Source organism: Argopecten irradians, chromosome 8 (assembly GCF_041381155.1).
Source record: "Argopecten irradians isolate NY chromosome 8, Ai_NY, whole genome shotgun sequence".
In the NCBI taxonomy this organism is placed as follows: Eukaryota; Metazoa; Mollusca; class Bivalvia; order Pectinida; family Pectinidae; genus Argopecten; species Argopecten irradians.
Window position 1 is genome coordinate 18,334,836 of NC_091141.1, and position 26,976 is coordinate 18,361,811.

Below are 26,976 nucleotides of genomic sequence, written 5' to 3' on the forward strand. Positions count from 1 at the left end.
CTAAAATAGTTAACTGTTTAATAAAGGACTATGTCTGGTTTGGGTCCTTATTGGCCCCCAAATCTATCAATGGTCCAACTTGGTGTTACAAATTAAGCTGCTGTTGTGTTTGAAATATTAGGTGTTTCCCCTCCCTGAGTCATCTGTGGTTTTGGTTTCTCATTATTACAAGTGTTGTTGTCATGGTAACTATCCAAAATATGCATTAATTGAGCGTATGTGAAATTTTGGTCATTTTCAGCCAGTTTCGTGACAATTTTTCTCAAACAAACAAACGTAATGTTTACAGAGAATATGAAGGCATTTAAGATACATTTTTCTGAGAAATATCAGTTTGTTCAAGGATGCGCTCTATGATTTTTAGAACAAAAACTATGATCAAATTCTCAAGTTTGCCAAATTTATGCATATTTTGGATGATTACCATGAGAAAGGTATCTGCAAAAAACACAACTATTATACGAAATGTATCAGAGATGTAATCAATATTTAACATTAGCTATTTTAATCACTAAATAACAGGTTTGGAAATTTGACGAATATTAAAGCCTAAAGGGACCAAACCATACATAGACCTTCCATATTATATAATCACCCATGTAAGATCCTTTATATATCACATAAGAGACAAAGGGAAATAACTCCAATCTGATTATAGTTAACTACACTGCATTACTTACAATTAGTTGATCATATGTGCAGCTTCTTGGTCACATTTTGTGATGTTGGAAAGAACAAAATATCAGTTGTTGGAATTTAAGGTAACGACGCTTGTTATATTATAATGTAGTAATATTATTTACCACAACGTAGCTTTGCCTAATTGTTTTGTTGTTTATTTTAAAACAATATTATTTACCACAATGTAGCTTTGCCTAATTATTTTGTTGTTTATTTCAAAACAATATTATTTACCACAATGTAGCTTTGCCTAATTATTTTGTTGTTTATTTCAAAACAATATAATTTACCACAATGTAGCTTTGCCTAATTATTTTGTTGTTTATTTTAAAACAATATTATTTACCACAATGCAGCTTTGCCTTATTGTCTTGTTATCTATATTGTAGCAATAGTATCTATCACAATGTAGCTTTGCCTTATTATCTTGTTATTTATATTGTAGCAATAGTATCTATCACAATGCAGCTTTGCCTTATTGTCTTGTTATCTATATTGTAGCAATAGTATCTATCACAATGTAGCTTTGCCTTTTTTTCTTGGAAAAAAATTGACTCGCCGTTGAAGCACTAAAAAATTGTACAAAATACCCGAAGCAATGTATTTGTCAATGCTATATTGGGATATGAGGTGGCACAAAGCTAATAGACAAAGAGATAAGAAATGTTCTACTAGGAGTTTGAGGGATTTGATTATTTTCTGCGTGATTATTATCCACTCCTAGCGTTTTATCTTTTATATTGTGGTATTGTTTTATTCTTGTGTCCTTTTTAATGCCAGTTGATGTTTCTCCGTCGAGGTATATCAACATTTGTCTGTTAGCTCGAAACACTACAATGTTGGGGTTCCTTTGATACCAGTAATACATGTACATTTCTCTTCCCTGCGTTAACAGTAATATATCACTAAACAAATGGTTGATGCTCTGCTATATATAAACCTCCATGATAAAGTACCTATGTATGCTTAGTTTTTTTAAGTATTCTGTTTCAATCTGTCGTTACACATTTTTCATAGAATTGTATATACTTTATTCTACCACAATAGGCGGTGTTATTCAACTCTCAGGTCATTGAATAAACACTGCAGCTGTTGATTAACAATTTGTTTATACCACACGTGGTATAAACTCTGTACGCATTCTGATTGGCTGACACGGTGAACTTTGACCGAACTACTTCTTTCTCAGTGTCACGTCATCATTGTCATCAATAATCAAATGACGTCATTCTATGTTGTGATGGCCGCTTGACGTCCAAAACTGCAGGCTGTTGGAAAGCGTATGCGCCGTGGTCATTGTGTCTAAATACGTGACGTTTTCATACATGTTAAATTGACCTTTTATCATAAGTACTAATAATACATCTTGTCGGACAAGAATTTTACTGATGAGTTTCGTAGTTTTAATGTGTATGAAACGAACTTGATCTTGACGGTGATGGCTTGATGATTATCTGGCGGGAAATAGACGATGCCGTGTCGTCCGAATGCTTTTACATGTATACATGTAGTCCGATATTGAGTTTTTTTATTTTCTGGAAGCAATTTTGAAGATTTGAACTCAATAAGACGTTAAATGAATATTATTTGACCCTAAAGATGTTCCCAATTAGAAGAATTTGATATCGACGGATTCTTTATCAAACGATGACTTTTGAATACTAATTAGTGTCTTTTTGCTAATGAAAATATTACTACACCTTATTTGCATATTTCGGTAAATACACGTTACCGTATCCCTGCCGTATTTCTATCGGCTAAAAACGAATATTATTGTGGTAGAAACAGGTCACACTACTCGTGGTTGTTGAATATTGAATCAATTCCACACTCGTAAGTTATTTTTTAAAAGTTACAAAAGACACTCGCTAAAGCTCGTGTCTTTTGTAACTTTTAAAAAATAACTCACTCGTGTGGAATAAATTCAATATTCAACACCCACTCATTGTGTAACCTCTATGTACATTCTTTATATACTACATACTTTTGTAAAAGAATCAAAGAAATGACGGAAAAGGTGAGTAGTATGCTATTTCAGAATGTGTTACTCTCTCGTATTATGTATAACACCTCATAACGTTTTCTTATCTTCATCTGTACGTCCGACAGGACTATATACATCATACATCAAAGATTAACTGTACGGATAGTACAGAACAGTATAGTACAGTATAGTACAGTACGGCGAGAGAGAGAGTTTACGTCAGGATAAATCGTTCACCTGAACTAAAGCTCTTCTAGTCTCAGCCACATATGCAACGGCTTCAACACAACGTGATCCAGAAGTTTAGGTGGCACCTGCAAACATTGGATACAAGGTTAAAAAATATACAATCATATATCTATAAACTTATAATATCAAGCAAAACCAGCCATATGATCAAAGTTAATAATACTAAGACCCAATCAACAATCTATATTGGATCTAATTTTTTTCACTTTCTGTTCCAAGATTTTTAATTTATCATCAAAATAAAAAGCAATACTTTCATTTCTCCCCAATACATTTTGATATTTTGCCAATATAAATCGTTAAATCGTATGCTACGCGTTTTTATACCAAGCAGTTTAAACGTAAAAAGTACTGGCAAATAAGGAGAAAACGGACGTGTTTTCTTTCATTGCATCGGGGTATGAAAACATTTTAGCAGATTCACCTAGAAGTTTGCAAACACAATTTTTTTCAAAACCCAACGAAATTAAAAATAAATAATGACATCAATGATTATAATTAAGTTTTAGTCACTTTGATCAAATAAAACACTAGTTAATGCACGATTCTATTGTTTTTTCAGAGATTTGTTTTCCAAATCAATTCGCGACGTCAATGTTCTATTGTGACGTCACGATCAAGTCAGATTTTTGCGCCATTATCGGTTGGATTTTTTCATGGTGATATGAAAATAATATTCAATCAGAAAGCCAGATTTAATATGAAAAGAAAGAAAAAATAATAATTTATACGCACATCAGTTTTATCGCCGACGCTTATCCGGAAGTTGCGTACAAGTTCCACGATCGCCATTTTGGCCTGCATTAAAGCGAGCCGCATGGCTATACAGTTCCGTGGGCCGTAACCAAAAGGGAGAAAGTCCATAGGGTCACGGTGTTCTCTTTCAGAAGGGGCGAATCTTAAATTATATAGTTAGCTAATATAATTTAGTGAATCAGATAGTTATATAAAATAGATTAGTAGCTGAGTATCATGAATGTTTGGTCAATTTAATAAATACTTATCAGTTTAACGCTTATCCTCTGCTATGTTGATACACCATTTTCTGTATAGAAGATATTTTTTATAAAGGAGATGATGCAATGTTTGTTCCCGTTATCAGTAAAGTATAATATGTATCATATTGACAGGAGTTTTTTAAAGACACGTGCCAAACAGTATTCCAAGACACACACAAATGTAACACGCTACATGCGTTCAAGGCCGTTTTAACTGACATCAGTTGATCATACTATACGACATTAAAGAATATCACCACTCAAAATATCCCCTATTTCCATAATGGAAAAAAGGAAACATAATCTTGGTTTTATGTTTTGTTTAAGTAACATAAGGCTTGAGAATTATGTTAATTTCATATGAATATAATTAACTTATTTCATACAATGTATAATTAAGTAAGGATTGAATTCCATGAATCTTGATATAATATGAAGGAAGTTATAAGTACGTAAGTCGAGGTTACCTCTAACAAAAATAACAACATCAAACATAACTTTGTTATATATTTAGAGTGGACATATACGAATTTTTGGAGATAAATGACTTATGACCTTATTTACCTCTCAGGATTGAACACTTCCGGTTTCTCCCATACTTCCGGATCATGCTGCATGGTGTATACCGGTATAGTGATCATCGTCCCGGCGAGAATCGTTACATCCTTCACCTTTGTTGTCTTCACACATTTTCTATGTAACCTGTAAAGATAACATAATTACCATGTAAACGACAATTGAAGCCAGATAACTTCAATTTAAACGGTCGTCAGCATTTGTCAGTAATATATCATTTGGTACAGGTAATTTAAAGCGTCAACACCAATAAAAACTATGCTGCTCTCTCTTTTAGTAATGTGTATGATATTTGTTACAAGTATTTCGTGCTGGAATTTGTCTGCTATGGTAAGTGCTTTGATATATGTTTTGTCAATTAGGATTTTTACCTGTATGCCTAGAATTAAGGTCATTGGATTTACATGTTAATGTCCATTTGAAGTGTACATGTTAAAGGAGTGGGTCGGTGTGGTTTGTCTATATATTTGAGAAAAATATGAATTTTGAAATTCTGTATTCATTATTCATTGTAAATCACATTTCTAAGAAAACCTTTACCTAGTGCTGTACAATATGTTACCTTTGATAGTCCATTATTAACAGGTAGCTGTTTAATAAGTTCGAACTTTTTGGACAGTTACAGGTAAATAATGGACTGCTAAAGGTAACATTTTGGACAGCCAAAGGTGAGGTCTGTTGTTTCTGTTGGATATTGTACTAGCAAGGCAATGGATGACTTCACAAATGTAATTTATATCGTGCCTTTATGACTCGAAAGGAAATCTATATAGAGAAAAAACCTATGAAAGTCAAAGGTATCAGAAAAGAACATTGACGAATCGTAGATATTTCCAGGGGTAAAATCCACATTAAAACTGGCTTCTTTAGCGTGGCCTTGAACAACTTAACGAAAGGAGAACAACCTACCTCAGCACTGGGGGAAAACAACTTACCTCAGCAATGGAGGAAAACAACTTACCTCAGCACTTGAGGAAAACAACTTACCTCAGCACTGGAGAAAAACAACCTACCTCAGGACTGGAGGAAACATCCTACCTCAGCACTGGAGGAAAACAACCTACCTCAGCACTGGAGGAAACATCCGTAGAGACTCGTTAACACACATGTCGAGATAAGGAAGTTGTTTGATGTTCTCCATGTCGATATCTTTCTGTAAACGGTTATTAAAGGCAAATAACATTTCTAAAGTAAAGTTCCTTTGTGGCTTTGGTTATTACATAGTGTAATATTTCAAGACCAAGAACATTTTGTGTATTTGTGTCATTCACAAGAACAGTTTGTGTATCCGTGTCATTCAAAAGAACAGTCTGTGTATCTGTCATTTACAAGTACAGTTTGTGTATTTGTGTCATTCACAAGTACAGTTTGTTTATCTGTGTCATTCACAAGTACAGTTTGTTTATCTGTGTCATTCACAAGTACAGTTTGTTTATCTGTGTCATTCACAAGTACAGTTTGTTTATCTGTGTCATTCACAAGTACAGTTTGTTTATCTGTGTCATTCACAAGTACAGTTTGTGTATCTGTCATTCACAAGCACAGGTTTTGTGTAATTGTGTCATTCACAAGAACAGTTTGTGTATCTGTGTCATTCACAAGTACAGTTTGTGTATCTATCATTTACAAGTACAGTTTGTGTATTTGTGTCATTCACAAGTACAGTTTGTTTATCTGTGTCATTCACAAGTACAGTTTGTTTATCTGTGTCATTCACAAGTACAGTTTGTTTATCTGTGTCATTCACAAGTACAGTTTGTTTATCTGTGTCATTCACAAGTACAGTTTGTGTATCTGTGTCATTCACAAGTACAGTTTGTATATCTGTGTCATTCACAAGTACAGTTTGAGTATCTGTGTCATTCACAAGTACAGTTTGTGTATCTGTGTCATTCACAAGTACAGTTTGTGTATCTGTGTCATTCACAAGTACAGTTTGTGTATCTGTAATTCACAAGTACAGTTTGTGTATCTGTGTCATTCACAAGAACAGTTTGTATATTTGTGTCATTTACAAGAACAGTTTGTTTATCTGTGTCATCCACAAGTACAGTTTGTGTATCTGTGTCATTCACAAGTACAGTTTGTTTATCTGTGTCATTCACAAGTACAGTTTGTGTATCTGTGTCATTCACAAGTACAGTTTGTGTATCTGTCATTTACAAGTACAGTTTGTTTATCTGTGTCATTCACAAGTACAGTTTGTGTATCTGTCATTTACAAGTACAGTTTGTTTATCTGTGTCATTCACAAGTACAGTTTGAGTATCTGTGTCATTCACAAGTACAGTTTGTGTATCTGTGTCATTCACAAGTACAGTTTGTTTATCTGTCATTTACAAGTACAGTTTGTTTATCTGTGTCATTCACAAGTACAGTTTGTGTATCTGTGTCATTCACAAGTACAGTTTGTTTATCTGTCATTTACAAGTACAGTTTGTTTATCTGTGTCATTCACAAGTACAGTTTGAGTATCTGTGTCATTCACAAGAACAGTTTGTTTATCTGTGTCATTCACAAGTACAGTTTGAGTATCTGTGTCATTCACAAGTACAGTTTGTGTATCTGTGTCATTCACAAGTACAGTTTGAGTATCTGTGTCATTCACAAGTACAGTTTGTATATCTGTGTCATTCACAAGTACAGTTTGAGTATCTGTGTCATTCACAAGTACAGTTTGTTTATCTGCGTCATTCACAAGTACAGTTTGTGTATCTGTGTGTCACAAGTACAGTTTGAGTATCTGTGTCATTCCCAAGTACAGTTTGTGTATCTGTGCCATTTACACGTAAGATAATAAAGATGCTGTATTTTATTGCTTTTATTTAGAATACCCCTGGCATACCTGCCCAATCTGTTCCTGAATCTCCTGTCGTAGTCTATCCTGACACTCTGGGTAGGTAGCTAGGTTATATGCTGTCATGGTTAAGGTTATAGACGTAGAGTCGTACCCAGCCATGAAGAAGAGCTGGGCATTCCCCAGAATTTCCTCAAACGTCAGACCTATGTAACAGATACAATAAGTCCCAGCGACTTGTGTAACGAGATGATGTGGAAATGGATAGGTGAGTGAATTACTGTGTAAAATCACAGAAAATGAAAAATAATATGATTTTATAAATATCTTGTTACTTAAATTAATTTCAAATGCACCTTTAATTGTCTACTGATACATTTTACCTTTCGTGTGTCTGGTCGGATTAGGACAGGTTTGTTTCTCTTCTTGATCTTCCGGTTCTGGCTCCAATCTGCCTTCCTGGGCGTCAATCATCAACTGGAGGAAATCTTTCCTCCCTACCTACAGGTTGAAGCCATATTTTGGTAAAATGATTTCTCTTCTATGTGCTAAATTTATTTTTGCTATTGCCCAACATCACTTTTTCGATTATCATGTTTATACAGAACAAACCCGATTGCCAGCAACCCTTCTCCTGCTAATCTGGTAATCTTTAACATTTCATTTTCATCATTATATGTTTATCAGTGCACCCTCAAACCTTATGTTTTCCTGTAATTGTAGCAAAGCAACGGATATATGATATGATTAGCCCCGATAACTTTGTAAGTGTCCGGAAGTACTTCATACTGTCTATCTTACCTCGTCGTGTGTTCCCCTGTCCTCTAGTAACTTTTAAGTCAGTGTCCGGAAATACTCCATACTGTCTATCTTACCTCGTCGTGTGTTCGCCTGTCCTCTAGTAACTTTTTAGTCAGTGTCCGGAAGTACTCCATACTGTCTATCTTACCTCGTCGTGTGTTCGCCTGTCCTCTAGAAACTTTTTAGTCAGTGTCCGGAAGTACTTCATACTGTCTATCTTACCTCGTCGTGTGTTCGCCTGTCCTCTAGTAACTTTTTAGTCAGTGTCCGGAAGTACTTCATACTGTCTATCTTACCTCGTCGTGTGTTCTTCTATCCTCTAGTAACTTTTTAGTCAGTGTCCAGAAGTACTTCATACCATCTATCTTACCTCGTCGTGTGTTCTTCTGTCCTCTAGCAACTTTTTAGTCAGTGTCCAGAAGTACTTCATACCGTCTATATTACCTCGTCGTGTGTTCTTCTGTCCTTTAGTAACTTTTTAGTCAGTGTCCGGAAGTACTTAATACTGTCTATCTTACCTCGTCGTGTGTTCTTCTGTCCTCTAGTAACTTTTTAGTCAGTGTCCGGAAGAACTTCATACTGTCTATCTTACCTCGTCGTGTGTTCGCCTGTCCTTTAGTAACTTTTTAGTCAGTGTCCGGAAGTACTTAATACTGTCTATCTTACCTCGTCGTGTGTTCGCTTGTCCTCTAGTAACTTTTTAGTCAGTGTCCGGAAGTACTCCATACTGTCTATCTTACCTCGTCGTGTGTTCGCCTGTCCTCTAGTAACTTTTTAGTCAGTGTCCGGAAGTACTTCATACTGTCTATCTTACCTCGTCGTGTGTTCTTATCCTCTAGTAACTTTTTAGTCAGTGTCCGGAAGTACTTCATACTGCCTATCTTACCTCGTCATGTGTTCTTCTGTCCTCTAGTAACTTTTTAGTCAGTGTCCGGAAGTAGTTCATACTGTCTATCTTACCTCGTCGTGTGTTCTTCTATCCTCAGTCTAGTAACTTTTTAGTCAGTGTCTGGAAGTAGTCCATACTGTCTATCTTACCTCGTCGTGTGTTCGCTTGTCCTCTAGTAACTTTTTAGTCAGTGCCCGGAAGTACTCCATACTGTCTATCTTACCTCGTCGTGTGTTCGCCTGTCCTCTAGTAACTTTTTAGTCAGTGTCCGGAAGTACTCCATACTATCCTTCGGGTAGAGGCATACTCCTAGTCTCACAAACAAAGGTTTCAATGCTGGAAATAATACTGAAAATAACAAATTAACAATCGTTAGGCAGTGTCAAACAACGTCGTCAACTGTACTTATCAAATGTGTATTTGCAGACATTTGCATCAAATTTTCAAACTTTGTTGTTGAAGTTGTGTTTGTATTGCTGTGCTAACTAAAAAATGTCTTGTAGGAGCTAGTTTCCCAGTACTCCGACGTAAATCGCGTGTGTTTAAGGTATGTATTTTAATGGCCATACTGAAATACGGCGCACTTTATCAACTTCATACATACAAATGATGATAATGTCGCACTGTATGTTAAATACTAGGAAGGAGCAGCATCTTTAGGTTCTTGTTTATCGTATTTGTGGACTGTCTGACAAGGACGCGATCATTAATCTAACAGACACATGTAAGTGAATGTCACGGCGAGTAGTCTTCGCTGAAGGACTTAACTAGAAGATAATATACTGTAATAGTAAAACTAAAAGTCAACATATGATACCAACACAGGAACAACATCCAAGGGTTAGCTTGTGAAACGTCAAACATCTTTTTAGCATGTTTTACAAACAGGTCATCTGGATTTCCCTGTGAATCTATCCGGATACCGAAAGCTGTGGAGCTGATCACATCCATTGTGTATCCGGAAAATAGCCTGCAGAATAAAAGTAAGATATTTCAGCATGGCTAGCTTTTCATTCTGATATTTGTTTTCTTTCTTAATTTATCCTGAAAATAGCCTGCAGAATAAAAGTTAGATTTATCAGGACGGCTTGCTTCTCATTCTGATGTGTTTTCTTCCTTAATTTACTTATGCATTGGAATAACAAACAATGTGAGGTAAGATATCTTAGTTTGAACTATCATTATAATAACATTTATAAGTACATCTAAAAACAACTACACTTGTATTTATCATTACATACATTATATATTTTGCCCTGAAATAAGAGCTTTTAAAATTACTGATTAAAGTAGTCCGGATGTTTTCATATTACTTATTAGCATTCTGGAGGTTCATGTAAGTCTGCTTTTGAAAAATCACCTTTTCATTTCCAGTTGTCCATTGTCCGATGATTTAAGTGCACGCCTCACTGTCCCCACAAGAGTATTACACGCTTCAGCTATCAATGGTACCATCTTTAAAAAATTACATCAGGTTAATAGTATGAAATTACAATTCACCAAAAATGATATAAAATGTTATAATATCAACTCATATAAAAACTTCAAAGACCGATTCTATCTTTACGATTTGGATGTCGACCTTACAACTTCCCCATAATGTTTATTAGTTAAAGCTTGTGGAAATCCACATGGATGTATTAGCAATTAAGATAAATTGAGAATGAGATGAATTTAGTACTAAAGGTTGGAAATAAACAATAGACAAACATTAGAATACCTGACGCAGTTTTCCGGATGAGAACGCCGGGGAAACAATACTTCTGCTCTGTTTCCAATGCTCTCCCTTTATGTTGAACAGACATGGTTCCAAGTCTCCATTAAAGTCGTCGAGCGTCTGTAAAACATGTCTCGGTTACCCTTAGTGTATAAGTCACTTGAGCACGGTTTTTCTTGTGTAAATATTGAGGTTGTTTCTGTGAGTCGTTCGGTTGGGCTATAGTATGGCTATGTGGCCGTACACAATAAATGGGCTGGACTCACACTAACGACAATAACCCTATCATATCTTACATAGAATTTCAAAATAATCGCGCTCATTCCCCTCCTTTCTCTTTATAAATGTCAAAAAACTTTAGCAGTACGCTATTTGCATAGACGGTAGTAAGAAAATAAATATTTAACTGGTATCTATGTAGACACAATGATTGACACGGCCTAGATATTAAATACATAATTAAATGTATATACTAATAAACGTTAAACTCATTACATGGTATGAAACATAGACTACACCTAAAATATCAAAATACATTTGAATTATTACCTGAGCCATACCTGTTAGTGAAATTTCCTTTATAATGTTACATAATTGACTGAGAAAGATTACGCACCCTTCTGTCTGAGAAATTATTGAACTGCTTCACGAAGATTTCCCTTAACATCTGTTTGTCAGCAACAACCAAGTTAGTGGACAGCAGGTCGTAATATCTACACATAATAATGAAATGGTACTGACAAATCATAGGTGGATATATATATAATTTATTTCAACATATTTTATCCACAGATGTTATAGTAAACACATGGAATAACAGACCACGTCTTCATAATTAGGGAAGACACGTCTACATACGTCACCTCTGGCTAACAACTTGATGGAAATTATAAAATATCTTTATCTTGATACATATTTTGAATATATGTAACCTATAACTGCCCGAACATTTCAACACATGTAAACCATACGTACCCGAACACTTTACCGTATTCCTGAATACCTTTCCGGTCAAACTCACGAATACCCTGTCAAAATGAAAACTAGACAAATCCAACAGATTGAAAATATCCCCACATTTACATAAGTAGGTAGGTAAAAAAGCTTGTAGAGTTAGTATTACAAGAAATTAAATTTTACTTGATTTTAAAATTCTCGTTAAACTGTTCAACTATGATTAAGATATTTGCCCTTTGAACAACCGCACCATTTACAATATAGTGGAAAGGCACGACCCAAGCAAATATAAGGGGAGAGCCGGATAGACGTCGGAAACTCTAGAGCATTCTATACTATGGAAAATAACAAAATAATTTTCTCCCGACTCCCAATTTATTTAACGTTAGTGTCATTACAGTAACATTTACCTGTTTTATCAAGGTTCCCATACTACCAATTATCAGTCGAGGTTTGGGACCAGGCACCCCCATTCTTTTGAACGTCCAAAAATGACGGCACATCATACTGAAATATACATTGACGTCACATCATACTGAAATATAGAATGACGTCACATCATACTGAAATATACAGTGACGTCACATCATACTTAAACATAAAATGGCGTCACATCATACTGAAATATACAATGACGTCACATCATACTGACACATAAAATGGCGTCACATCATACTGAAATATACTATGACGTCACATCATACTGAAATATACAATCATTAAATTATGTACAGTAGTAAGGCCAAAAAAATAATAGGTCTTTGGGTCTTTGTTGGTTGCACGACCGACCTTAATTTTTTACCCCCGACCTAATTCGACTCCCCCCCACACACACACACCCCCCTCACTTTTCTACGAAAACAAAATTAAAAGTTGAATTTTCGACCTCAGACTCCGGTTCCAGCCAATATTTTAGTTGGACCTGGGCCCTTAGTCACACATTGTAATACGAATCAGTAACTTTAAACGATACTGTCTTACACTGAAACTGTACTTACTATATATACAGGAGGATGGAGCCCAGAATGAGAGCTAGCCATACCAGTATAGGTATCCCTAGGACGTCCATTTCCTCGCCTGTCCTGTGTTCCTACTGCGGGAGACCAGTGTCTACAGTGGTAATGGGACACACTGTTAATGATGTGCTGTGTTAATACCAGTGTGCACAGTGTACGTTATGACGCACAATGTCAATAACTTGCTGTATGCAATATGAATCACACCGATTTCATGTTGAAGCCTGTGTTATCAGACGGTCTAGTTTATAACGTTGAATGGCCGATTTCATTACTTGTAAGGTTTCGTTTTACCCATACACACTGTTTACTACCTGTGTTCTATATATAGCTAAGGTGATATAAAGATATCCTCCTCTTGTGTATGTATGTCAGTGATTGGCGTACTAAACCTCTTAGCAATCGTTGCATTATGAATCCGAACATTTCGTTAAATAAATAAAATTACAGCAGGTGTTGTATGAAACACACGTCCCCGTCCACATCTATAGATTACAATATGTCATATATATAGCATGATATCTCACAGAATTGTGTGGAAACCTAAACAGTTTATATTTAGTAAATTTGGCCTTTGTTGTGATGTTAGGTCAAGTACCATCAAAAGTCATTTATCTATTCTCAAGTTATCATCTGCAAACCTCACATTTGTCAATAAAATCTATTTATTTTTAAGTTACAGTGACCTTTGTAGCAAACCTTTTGACTCGAAATTCAATCAGAAGCTGTGCTTCATCATACTATAAGCTACTGTTATATAAACCTTGATCAAAATCAATCAATACATTTTCAAATTACTCGTATCATCTGGAAAACAACATTTGCTAAAACAATCTATTTGTAGTAATAGTGATATTAATCTTTGTCGTAGACCTTTTAACCCGAAATTTAATCCCAATTAGCTGTTTTACTTCATAAGCTATCATTTTATAAAGCTTCATCAAAGTCCATATGGATCCGTTGTAAAGACTAACAACCGGAGACAGACAAACGGAGACAAACAATAGTCTTCACCGGTTCCACTGGCAAGGGAGTTACTTTTTAAAAGTCTCCATTACTGATATATCTGGTAAATGGAAGAATATTTTAGATATTTTTTTCTTCAGTTTTCAACCCTTTTAATTTGTTTTTAGGTTTATCGATTTTCTTATTTATGTTAAACACTAACGGTTATTGCCGGGTCAACGGCCCTGCAGGTAGGGCGTTAGAATTGTACCTGCTGCCCTTATTGCATGATCGTAAAAGGCGACTAAATTCAGGATCTTATCATTTCTCTTCTTCCTAACTGACTTTATCTTTCCTAATGCCTCCCTTGGCACCGCCTCACTTTTGGACTTGAGTTGAGCGTTCGCCCCTGTGAGGAAGGCTCTGGGTTCTGTCCCCTGGCCGAGACACACCAAAGTCTATAAAAGTGGTAGTTTCTGCTCCTGTTTAGCGTTCAGCATACAGGGAGTGGGACGACTGGTTCGCCCGTTGTCAGTATAATGTGACCGGGTGGGGTGTGTTGCTCGGTGTCTTCGGCGGCATGCTTCAGTGATATAGCACTATAAAAAGGGCAATAGTTCCACTATACAAGAAGACACAACACGAACATACCGCAGTCTCCCAGTACACTCACCTCGCACAACATACACGCAACACACCGCATACATGGGAGGCCGTCCTAACATGACCATAGCTGTTAATAGGACGTTAATAAATCAAACAAAAAGCGCATTTTTTAGTAGTTTGTCCAAATCAAAGGATAACATTCATATTCATAATAATGAAACAATAATTATAGATAGTACCCTATACTTGCTTATATATTTAGACAAACTAAAAACGAACCTAATGTATATAGACAGGTTTAGGGGATTAATATATCTATATATGCAACTAGTCAACAAAGATAATTACAATGGCATACCAAACAGGAGACAAGCAATGCTAGATCGAAAAATATTTGCCTCCCGGAAGACACACAGGCAGTGCCAGAGTAAAGTATTCAATGGAATTTTTAATATGTATACTAAAAGTAAGCTTTTATGTTGTCAACTATGCTTGTTTTATGCTGGTTCTTATTGTGAAAAAATGCAAATGTTATTCCTTTGAAATGCACATCTAGGTTACTTTGTGTGAGCAATTATATCCAAATATATATATTTACACTTGCTAGGCTTGTTCACTGAACGCAAGTACTAGCCGATTTTGTTTACCATAACTGCATGGTAACATTGAACTTTGAACTTGCGTATGAAAATGTACTATGCAACGTAAAGGGGCTACTTTTTTTAAAAGAAACACATGGCTTTGTTTACATTTTGACACAACATTACGTGTATATTGATGTTTTTCATAGAATTTTGGGAAAATGTAAACAATACATATATGTTTTATATTTATATATGATACCAACTGAAAATATGCATAAACCAACGGGAAAATATCCCGACCGGGGCGACGTGCAGTGCTGTCAAATGTAAACATTACCTCTGTGTCTGTGTTCATCCTACGATCGCGTCTTTGGGGTGGACGGGCGTGAGCCCCTCTGACAGAGGTCAGTTATAAACATATCCTCTTGTCTTTGTTCTTTGATAATTTAATCATGTGTATATTATAAAACATGCACCGCTAGTAATCCACGTATTGACAGTTGCGCGTCACCACAAATACATTCGACATTGTACCCATCGAACACAAGTGAAAATGTTCTGTCTGTAGATGGCGATGGATCTAAGCGTAGATTATATAATCACATGGCTCCCAAGGATGTAATATCGTCAAGTCAGACGACAATCTCAAACACGTTGAGCTACTTGAATATCGGTGTTTTGACAACTTCAGCAAACTCCAGTGTGTAAGCGTGCGTCAGGTTCGCCTCACTGCACAAAAACGGTCACTGAGTTCACACATGTGGCCGAGTACAAATTCTTTATGTTATTACGCTATATATTATCTTTTAGCAAAATTTGATATATATTTAAAGTTCTGATCTGATGAAAAAAAAATTTCTCTGAAATTTACTTTGTTTGTCATGTTTATTTTACAATGAAATATTGAACTTTATTGTCGTCGCGGATGAATAATTCTACCTTACGTGAAGAGTCATCTTTCGCTGTTCAATTGAGTAAGCTCCTCCCACTTTTGAACAACATTTAATGAATAATTACGTCAAATTAAAATGACGATTTTATAGCATAAAATATAAATAAAAAAAGTCGTATGAGTGTAAATATAGGGATTGGATTGCGCTTTTATGTTGACCATGCTTGTATGGAGCAATTCCTCTAAGAATATATTCAATATTCAATATTCAATATTCAACATAAAAGCGCAATCCAATCCCTATATAGCACGCAATAACTTCGTCTTAGTGAAAAAACGCCACAAATGATCGTCAGGTATATATATAGAGAGAATACATGGTCAGTATCTTACATTCTTTCATACCTACGAGTGTAATACTGGCTGGTCAAGGGCAATACACTCATGTCGCCTGAGGCTGCAGTATTGCATTGCTACCCGTGTAATAAAGCCTCGTGACGTCACGACGTCAACAAAATCTCTATTTCCTCGGAAAAAATTTAACATTTTTTTCAGAAATATGACTGGTTTTACTATGAAAGATGCAAATAACAGAATTTGTGTTGAAAATATCACGTAAATTTTCATGTATGGAAAATTTACTTCCAGTCGTGGATTTCTTCGAATTTATTTGAATATGGCGGGATATTATAGTTGTAAAATTAAAACATCGAGGTATGAAAGAAAAATACTCTCTCATAAGTGGATATGAAGGATAGGGATATTGTATCCTTGGGATCACAAAATGTTGCAAAACCCTCGGCAAGCCTCTGGTTTTACTACATTTTGTGACCCTCGGGTAGAATATCCCTATCCTTCAAATCCACATATGAAAGAGTCTTATAATACAAGGTTTATTTTGGTTCGAGACTTAGGAAAGTCGAGATAACGAGGCTTTGGCGAGTCACCTCGGCTTTCTGTGTCGAGCAACAAAGTAAAACTTGTATTGTAAGATACTAACCGTACATTCTGTTTATCCTGTAACCATTATGGCATTCAAAACGAAAGCAAATTGACAGTTATTTACTTGTTTTCGCTCGAAGCGAGACGCTTCTTTTATGCGGAGGTAAAGATTCATTCACGAACCGAATGAGAGTGTACTCTTTTTTACTGCCGTGGGAAATAAATAAGCGCATTTACATACACCATCCGTAATTCTATTCAGTGTGATTTATTTAAGAAATATATTTCTATTTTGTTGAGGATATGAGGTTATAATGATAATGGAGCACGTGTAAATTCAATCTCTTCCAAGGTGCATTGCGGTTCCCACAATATCACCTCTGTAAACGGCCCAGCGAAATTTCAAGATTCTTGAAAATCGTATTTGGACACATACTAAATTCTCAAATACATACTGTAAGGTGACATATGTATCATTTTCCTGTAAGTGACTGTGAGTTCTGACATTACATAATTTGATCATTCAATATCAAACCAAACAATAACGGATTCTTTTGCGGATACACTAGATTTACTTGTAGGTAAATAGTCATGATTTGCATATGACGTCCGCCGTTTCAAACACAATCACTGTGACGTAATATGTAAAAGAGGCGACATATATTAAACAATCGTCATGACATAATATTCTGTGACCCGAGGTCAACAGACGGCCAATCCGTGAGCCGTTGACAGAGGTGAATGTGGGGACCGCAATGAACCCTGGGAGAGATTGGTGTAAATTATGTAACCCCGGCTAAGCCTTTTTCCTTATATTTACAGTTTTTCACGCAAATAAATATCATTTATTCTCGCGACAGTTGCAATTTTTTAATAAAATACCTATATTTTTTCTCTCCCGTTATCGTCAACGAATTCGATTAAACAGCTGATTGGAATCGATTCATTCATATGTTCCCACCAAAAGTGGGGTCATGACCCGACGTTGCTACGCCAGCGACTATTCCCGTAAAAAAAGGAATCGCCGCACGTGTTGTACTATCATTATGCACTGATAATGACAATACTAGTAAGCATGTCAGTGCAAACTGTTAATATCACTGAAACAATATGAAAATACTCAACAAAAAAAGAAATTACCCGTTTACAATACATACCTTTGCCATGAGCCGAGAAAAAGACGACACCGCCAAACGAGATTTTCGATATCGTAAAAATGACATCATTTCGGTGGGAGCGGGACTAAATGACGTTTCATTCAACGGGAGGTTCGAGTTCTGGGTCAAGTTAGAAAAAGTTCCGGCAGATATGGAACAAATTCACGTGATCGTATTGACGGATAAAGCATTTCGTATTGACGGATAAAGCACAAGTTTATCCGGCAGTAGTTATGGGTCAGTATGTGGGACAGTTGCAGGATAAATGATATCTATCTAACAATATTGACATAATAGTAACAAGGGAAGCAACCTGGATACTCCAGGCGTTACTAAATTTTTACTTTCGTTTTATCCACCCCTGGACTATCTCATAGTAAAACTGAATGCATTTCAGAAAAAAAACACTGACCAATCACAGGTCTGCAAAAACTTCCTTTGAAGACTACATAGTGAGCGACGCCCACCTTCAAAGTTACATGGTCAATCACAGTGTGCAGTTATACAATTCTTTTTATGTACATCAGAGGGCAAAATTACCTGTTTTGTTCTATTTCCTCCAGTTTTAATGTAGGAGATAGTCCAGGGGTGGATATATACGTGACGTCAGTAACTCCTGGAGAATCGCGGATGGAAGAGAAGTAGACAAACAAATAGTATTAATTAATATACACCAGTAAGTAACAAAAGGAAGCCACAGTTACACACGTTGTTTACTCGAGAACGAAGGCCGTTGTGTTAAAACCGGAAACGGGTTCTTCAACGTACATGTATCATATACAGTATGTGATGACTGTAATCACGGGATACTCTACCAATGGCGGAGTACAGTATGTCATCCACCTAATGGACATAAATACTATATAGTTCAAAACATTGTTTATCGACTATATTTTCCTGGATACACTTGAAGTCGACACTGGTAGCAGAAACTCACCTAACATGTTTCTGTGCGTACGTCAGCGTATGCATACAAGATGTATGTTCGTGGTTTTACATGAAGTATTTGCGACTTTTTTGTGCCAACAAGTTATTAATATAAATTAATTGTGTGATAACGTAACAAAATATCCAATAGATATAATATATGTGTACATTGAATTTGTAGGCCCTGTACATACATATATGTATGCTATAATGAGGAATAAAATACATATTATAAAAATATCCAACATTACAAATACACAGTAAAGCTTCGAAATTCGGTAAAATTGCTGACGTTAATTTATACATATATATATGTACAAGTATTTTTGCAGCGAAAACATTATTTTTCTTTTATTGTCACCTTTAAACGACATTAAAATGTATTATTGAAGTTGTATATCATACTCCAAAACATTGACCATTATCAAAGCACACAAGTAATAAATACAATGTCTGCCAAAGTAGCTATTTGTGACATACAAAACCGAGACGTGGATACACCAGACTCTCGCTATGTAACCGGTTTTCTATTTATACAAGGGCGTTTTATAAATTTATTATCATACAGTTTTCTGAACAAATTTCGAAATCTATGCATATTACTAAAATTAACATTCACATACATGACAAAATGATAATTTTCAGACAAAAATTAGTCATGACAATTTTAAGTTGAAAAATACACCAAATTTCGCTTCATGTTTTTTGCAAAAAAACACCAAAAAAAACCCAAAAATCAATATTAATTATCAACTTCATTATCAAGAAATTTCAAAATGTATGCATCTGGATGCAAAGTACAGTTCATCCAGCTAAAGGAGATTTACTATATAAACTATTTGTAAATGTTATCCACGTAAAGGCATTTCCCTGGAAATATCATCCAGCTAAAGGAGTTTTACTATATAAACTATATGTAAACATCATCCACCTAAAGGCGTTTCCTTATATCTTCTAAATGTAAATATCATCCAGCTAAAGGAGTTTTACTATATAAACTTTGTATAAATATCATCCAGCTAAAGGAGTTTTACTATATAAACTTTGTATAAATATCATCCAGCTAAAGGAGTTTTACTATATAAACTTTGTATAAATATCATCCAGCTAAAGGAGTTTTACTATATAAACTTTGTATAAATATCATCCAGCTAAAGGAGTTTTACTATATAAACTTTGTATAAATATCATCCAGCTAAAGGAGTTTTACTATATAAACTTTGTATAAATATCATCCAGCTAAAGGAGTTTTACTATATAAACTTTGTATAAATATCATCCAGCTAAAGGAGTTTTACTATATAAACTTTGTATAAATATCATCCAGCTAAAGGAGTTTTACTATATAAACTTTGTATAAATATCATCCAGCTAAAGGAGATTTACTATATAAACTATATGTAATTATTATCCTCCTAATGGCGTTTCCCTGTAAATATCATCCAGCTAAAGGAGTTTTACTATTATAACTATATGTAAATGTCATCCACCTTAAGGCGTTTCCTTATATCTTCTATATGTAAATATCATCCACCTAAAAGAGATTTACTAAAAAGACTTTTTTTTTTAAATATCATCCAGCTAAATGAATTTACTCTATCTTGTATAGGTAAATTTCATCCACCTAAAGGCCTTTCATTATATTTTTTATAAATTCTATAAATATCATCCAACTAAATGAGTTTTACTATATATTCTTGATACATGTATATCATCCACAGAAAGGCTTTATTTTAAATAGTACCGAAAACAAAAATGAAAATTGTTTGATTTTTTAGACAGATTAATTGTGTTTTCAATTTTTAAACTTTTACCTGCAAAGTATTACTCTAACCGTTACTGAAAATAACCAATATTCTTTGAGAAACAATAGCAACTTTTGGGAACTTTGTATAATTGTATATACTGGTATTATCGACAAACGATATTCTTCATAAGTATGTATATGAAAAGATAGAAATCCACAATTCTTTAAGTAATGGATCCGAGTAAACAATCTTTATTTCCTATTTACAAGAGTTTATGCAAATCGACCAATACATGTACTATACTTCATTTTAGTCCGCATGCAGCTGTAGTAATATAATTTACATTTGGAGTTTTGTATTTACACGTAAATTATATTAGTAAAATCCTCCGATACTGACGACAAAAGAGAAAAGGATATTAAAAAGAGTGAACAAGAGAACGCAAAAACGAATGAAAGGGTGATATGAACATTGATAAGTTAAAAGTTATGAAACGTGGTTTAAAACTTTTGTCGTCTTTATTGGAGGGATACATTTAAAAATAATGGTATATCAGGAGGTGAAATTATCACTTTGATTGGGCATACTGGTTATAAAATCTCTCTCTCTCTCTCTCTCTCTCTCTCTCTCTCTCTCTCTCTCTCTCTCTCTCTCTCTCTCTCTCTCTCTCTCTCTCTCTCTCTCTCTCTCTCTCTCTCTCTCTCTCTCTCTCTCTCTCTCTCTCTCTCTCTCCGGGTCTCAAATACAACTGTATATACATTTAATTAATGTCTTATGTATTGCTTATATTACAAATGCCATCTTAACATTTATGACCCAGCAAGCTTCCGTAGAATAGGAAAATAATTTGAAAGAGTCTTACTAGAAAGGATCGAAAGTTGGTTACGAACATTAAAGATGCTCCACCACTGACAAATAGGTTTTTTCTCAATAAAAAACAAGGGCAGACGAATTGGTATTACAACTATTGAAAAATTAGAGCTTGTAATTTTACTTCAAGATAAAACTATTTAAAATAATTAATTGCGCCCCGAAATAATTTCATGGCACTATGATATTATAATTAATATATAATAATATCATGATAATAATGGACTTTATTTTCATTCGATTGCACATTGAGTCCCAAATTGTGTTAATTATGTATGTTGTGAATTGCTTCACATATCAATTAATTTCTCTGATTTTTATTAAGATAATTTGAATAATAATTTTATCCTTATTGCACTAGATTTAAATAATACAATATACTGCATTAATCAATCTATTCATCGCCCATGTACCATATTGACTTGTGCAAGTCTATGTAGTGCATTTATTCAGGTTAATATAGTCGATAAATTATTACGGACACTAGCTAGGATGGTAGATAAAAATAGAAGGCGGAAGAAGAGGAGGTGACTTAAAACGTTACAAACGGATACGGCATAGGGTGAATTATATCTGGAATACAATTAAAGCTCTATATATTTACTGGCGCTACTTTTTTTTTCTTTTTGAAAACAAAGTTCCAGTTATTACAAAACTTTAAAGTCACTTGACTGATTAGATTTAACAGTCTTTCAAATATCAGTACATAACAACATTAGGTATATTTCAGTGCATTATAAAGCTATTAGAAGTGCTTGACTAGAAACTTATAATGATAATACTGAAATATACCCATGCAGTTTTGGAGGTCCGGAAATGGAAACCTGAAGTCGTATCCGTTTATTACGATCAACCTACGGGTCCTGGGTGTCTAATGCTTGTGTTGTTTTGTGCCTTAATATGAAGAAGACACATGATGGCTTTTTCAGGCTTAAACCGAAAGACACGCAAAGTCAAAGGACGACAGATAGTCCGCTTAAACCTGCCTATATTATAAGGGTTTTTTTCCGAATATAAAGTCTATATATTAGGCCAAAAAAAAAAACCTCATAATATAGGCAGGTTTAGCTGACTAGATTATATTCAGTCATTTAAATCGGAAAAGTACTTACATGTACTTATAATGACAAATGCTCTGCATGTACTTTCAAATTTTTATGCTACATTGTAGCTTGTTTTTGGCGCTCTCGGTACCAATAATATGATAGATGCATTTACTGGTAAGAATGATAATGGCACGTTTCGCGTCAACTAATGGTAACATTATGCGTGTAGGATACCGAATTTACTATCAATTTCTGTCAAACAAAAATGATACGTACATCTCTAATACGCCGATTCCGGGATACAAGGAACTCTTCTGGGTGGGAGGTAGAAAACGTTGATTTGGTCATGTGACCGCGAAAAATTTAGGGCACATTTTTCCGTCATGGCGGTGACACTTATAGGCAGAGAATACCAATGTCCGGGTAAAGGTCATAGTCGGTAATACTTGCTCGATAACGGAACTAAGATAAACTGTTATGTTTTGTGTTTCTTATTTGTTATTAATTTTTGGGAAAATGCACCAAGGTAAGTTATGAAATATTTGTGAGTGAGACGTCAGATACCGCTGATTTCCAACTGCTAGGCGACAGCTCCATTTGATGCCGTAATTTACATGTCATTTCCTTATGAAGTGTCTAAATTCAATTTTCGTGCATATTTAGATTAAATTTAATACAATATGTTCCGATAATTAATGTTAATTGTTCTATCATGATATGTAATTTTCCACCCGTGTTCAATCATTACATATGCCGCCATTTTGTTTCAAATGTGCCCTAAATTAAGTCACGTAGTGATGAAAGTCACATGACTAAACTGGCTGAATGTTATATCCCGGAATCGGCGTAAAACAAATTCGCGATTTACCGATGCAATCCCTTAAACAGATTGCTAACTACATGTATGGAATGCTAAATACATAGAAGCCTCTATCTTAACGATTTTAAATGTAACTGGAGTATATCGTCAACCATATTCGTAATCATACACGTATATGTCCTAACATATTTCTTATACGTATTGTACTTGCCTCTTCATAGTCTTATTACTGACTTACTAATTTTAAATCATGTGTGAATACATCGTAGAGTACGTGTTTTGGCGTTGGTCTGTAGTATAGTCTGTATATCTCAGACAAATAATGACGCTCCATGATAAGATATATGTTAATAGTACTTCCCTATGTATAGCCAATAGGGTTATTATTATCATTGCGCCAAAACAGGTACATATGCGAGTGTGTGTGATATTTAGTAGTCTACTGAACTATACATTTGTACCGTCTAACAAATCCCATTGTAATTGTGCTAGTAATTAAGTAGAAGTATGGGCAAGCCAATTTATTACCGTATATACTATATGAATAATAACTTTAAGATCACTTATGCTTATCCTCTCGACATCTGCCCTCACACCCCAATCATGCATTTAAACTACTTTTACGCACTCTATTCTCTTCTCTCCTATCTCGCCCCTCACCCTACCACCCATCTCTACCACCTAACCCATGTGTATAGTGACGAAGAAACCTACGTGCTATTTTATGCCGCAAACTCACCTCGGAACCGTATTTCCGTGTGCTCATGTAACATATTCAATCCGAGCATGAAACGCTACTTTTCACTTACTGTTATATGTAAGTGTTACTTAAATGCCCGATTGTCTAAGTTCCTATCGTGTTCGGGTTGGTCTGTTTTATTACTGCATTACTTCCCGTGTCAAAAGTAAATTCTGTTTAAACGATACTATTTACATAGATTTATTGTTTTTAATCCTAACACATGTTGTGTACTTTCAAGTATTTTATCTCCTAAATAATATTACTTGTGTCACTAACCGTGTCCCAGTTGAAGTTCTAGATGTTGCCTTAAACACACTGGTGTTGTGTAATTGTGATGTCGAAGATATCATTATTACTTTCTGGGGATATTGAAACTAACCCGGGGCCAAGTACGAACTCCGAATTGTCCTCTGAATCTTCGTATTCATATGTCAGTGAGGAGCTTGACCATACGAAATTCTCTTTCGTTCATCTAAATGTCCAAAGTTTAAAACACAAAGTTGACGTCCTTTTAAATGAATTTTCCAACATAGATATATTATCCTTTATTGAAACATGGCTTACCCCTAGTGCTGATTGACACGAATTAAAACTAGCCGGTTTCTCTTAACCTTTCACATACTGTAGAACTGGACGCATTGGGGGTGGTGTTGCAGTCTACGTTAATAGTGATATTGGAGCGACGCGCCGGACTGACCTTGAAAATATTGCAATAGAATGTGTTTGGTTACAATTACTTGTAGGTAATAGAAAAATACTCTACGGTACCTTTTACAGACCTCCGAACTCACCTGTATCTACATGGGATCATATAAGTCACTCTATTGACCAGGCATTTAATAATGGGATAGACGATATCATAATTACTGGCGATTTTAATGTCAATCTGTTATGTGATAATCACACGTCAGCTCATTTACGAACTTTATTATCAAATTTCAGTCTTTCCCAGCTTATAAATGAACCTACTTTTTATACAGAATCTTCTTCATCATTGCTTAATCTCGTTTGTACAAATAACCCTGAATTAATCGGCCATTGTTTCGTTGGCGAAAATTTTCTCGATAAGCCAACCAGGTACCACTGTCCGACGTATGCATCGCTCAATCTAAATAAAGTTAAACAGACTTGTTACAAAAGGAACATTTGGCTGTTTGACTTGGGGAACTACCACTACTATTGTCAAAAACTTCAGGATATGAATTGACACGATATCATTGGCATTAACGATATAAATAAATCTGTTGAAAACTTCAATAATATCATTATTAGTACCGCTAAACAATGTATACCTAATAAAATTATCACTGTCAGACCAAATGACCCTCCGTGTATGAATACGACATTAGGAAACTTATCCGAAAAAGGAAAAAACTTCGTCGCATGCCAACACGTACGTCCTCTAATGAAGACTTGGTTAATTTTAAACGTGTCCGTAATAAATGTGTTAATTTAGTAAAACGTTCTAAACTCCTCTACTTTGAGAAACTCTGTAAAAAACTTGATAACAAGAAAGCCACAAGTTCTAAACAGTGGTGGAAAATCGTAAACACTTTATTGTCAAATTCAGAAAAAAATGCCGTTTTTCTCTGTTATCCCCTGACAATAATTTACTGTCTGATGATGCTGACAAGGCAAATGCATTTAACACATATTTTAGCTCTCAGTCTTCTGTGGACGACACCAACATACCACTACCATCACTAACTAAAAACCATAACTTTGAAATTTCAAATAAAGTCATATCTGTTCAAGATGTTATAGATGATATACTTAGTCTTGATTGCTCTAAAGCTATAGGCCCTGACCTTAACCCACGTCTATTTAAAGAAACGGTCAATATTCTCAGTATTCCTCTCCAAACAATATTTAACTTGTCTCTTACTCTTGGTCAGTTCCCACTGTTATGGAAACAGGCTAATGTTACACCTATTCATAAAAAGGGGAATCGCTCCATTCTTAGTAATTATCGAGCAATTTCTCTTCTTTCTATAGTGGGTAAAATTATAGAAAAGGTGTGTTTTTAAATATACATATAACTTCATTATTGGCCACTCCCTATTAACTTCTAATCAGTCTGGTTTTAGGTCTGGAGATTCCACAGTCAATAAACTACTTACAATAACCAACGATATCTTTTCAGCCCTTGATAATGGTAAAGAAATTCGAATGGTATTTTGTGACATTAGCAAGGCCTTTGATAGAGTTTGGCACCGTGGCCTTCTACAAAAAATATTAAACTTAGGAATTACTGGTAAACTCTTTGCTTGGTTCAAAGATTATCTCAATAATCGTAAGCAAAGGGTTGTTATTAATGGAAAATTCTCTGTATGGACTAACGTCACTGCAGGTGTACCCCAGGGTTCAATCCTTGGCCACTTCTTTTTCTAATTTTTATAAACGACATAGTCGATAATATCAATGTGTTAATTAAACTTTTTGCTGATGATACCTCATTATATTTAATAGTTGATACACCTAATACCTCTGCTGCTATTCTAAATGAAAACATTCTAAAACTCCAGCACTGGTCTGAGTTATAGGTTGTTAACTTCAACCCTAATAAAACTGTATCTCTAACTGTATCCAAGAAAAGAAGCAAACCCTTTCATCCACCCTTAATTATGAACAACATCCCTCTTCAGCAAGGTACTTCTCATAGACACCTTGGGGTCGAATTATCAGAAAATGGAGGATGGGCTAGTCATATTGAAAGCAAAATTGACAAAGCTAATAGGAAATTAGGCCTTATGAGAAAGTTAAAATTCAAAGTGGACAGAAAGTCATTGCAAACTATGTACTTTTCCTTTATTAGACCGGTTCTTTAATATGCTAATGTTGTCTGGGATAACATTACTCTATATCAATCCAATTTGTTACAAAACGTTCATTTAGGCTAGAATAGTAACAGGCGCAACCAAACTTACAGGGATTGATAGACTGTATCGTGAAACTGGTTGGCAAACTCTCTCCACTAGATGAAAAAATAATAAAATTATCCAATTTCATAACATGGTTCATAGATTGTCACCC

General features: G+C 35.0%; 1 protein-coding gene across 6 annotated transcripts; it reads right to left on the reverse strand.

Annotated features, from left to right (window-relative positions):
- Window positions 1-4: 4 nt before the first annotated feature.
- Window positions 5-18,624, reverse strand: LOC138329568 (cytochrome P450 3A29-like). Of its 6 annotated transcripts, XM_069276647.1 has the most exons (16): window positions 18,331-18,617; window positions 12,647-12,758; window positions 12,059-12,155; window positions 11,667-11,719; window positions 11,308-11,404; window positions 10,695-10,811; window positions 10,335-10,429; window positions 9,796-9,944; window positions 9,214-9,322; window positions 8,456-8,471; window positions 7,668-7,785; window positions 7,333-7,490; window positions 5,553-5,641; window positions 4,477-4,614; window positions 3,650-3,812; window positions 5-2,979 (listed from the first exon to the last, which is right to left on the reverse strand). In XM_069276647.1, the coding sequence occupies exons 2-16, from the start codon at window positions 12,715-12,717 to the stop codon at window positions 2,908-2,910; spliced, it is 1,542 nt and encodes a 513-aa protein (XP_069132748.1). In that variant the 5' UTR covers window positions 12,718-12,758; window positions 18,331-18,617; the 3' UTR covers window positions 5-2,907. The 6 variants fall into 6 exon arrangements, with proteins under 6 accessions (XP_069132748.1, XP_069132746.1, XP_069132745.1 ...); XM_069276645.1 differs by lacking the exon at window positions 8,456-8,471 and having other exon boundaries at window positions 9,198-9,322; window positions 18,499-18,624; XM_069276644.1 differs by lacking the exon at window positions 8,456-8,471 and having other exon boundaries at window positions 9,198-9,322; window positions 18,331-18,616.
- Window positions 18,625-26,976: the final 8,352 nt, after the last annotated feature.

What these genes read in the sequence shown, in the direction of transcription:
- LOC138329568 (XM_069276645.1), bottom strand. Translation starts at nt 12,717, where the DNA reads ATGGACGTCCTAGGGATACCTATACTGGTATGGCTAGCTCTCATTCTG. An exon ending in GAATACGGTAAAGTGTTCGG is followed by an intron (nt 11,405 to 11,666) that starts GTACGTATGGTT and finishes TATTATGTGTAG; the next exon opens with ATATTACGACCTGCTGTCCA. An exon ending in GAAGTGTTCAATCCTGAGAG is followed by an intron (nt 3,813 to 4,476) that starts GTAAATAAGGTC and finishes ATATAATTTAAG; the next exon opens with ATTCGCCCCTTCTGAAAGAG.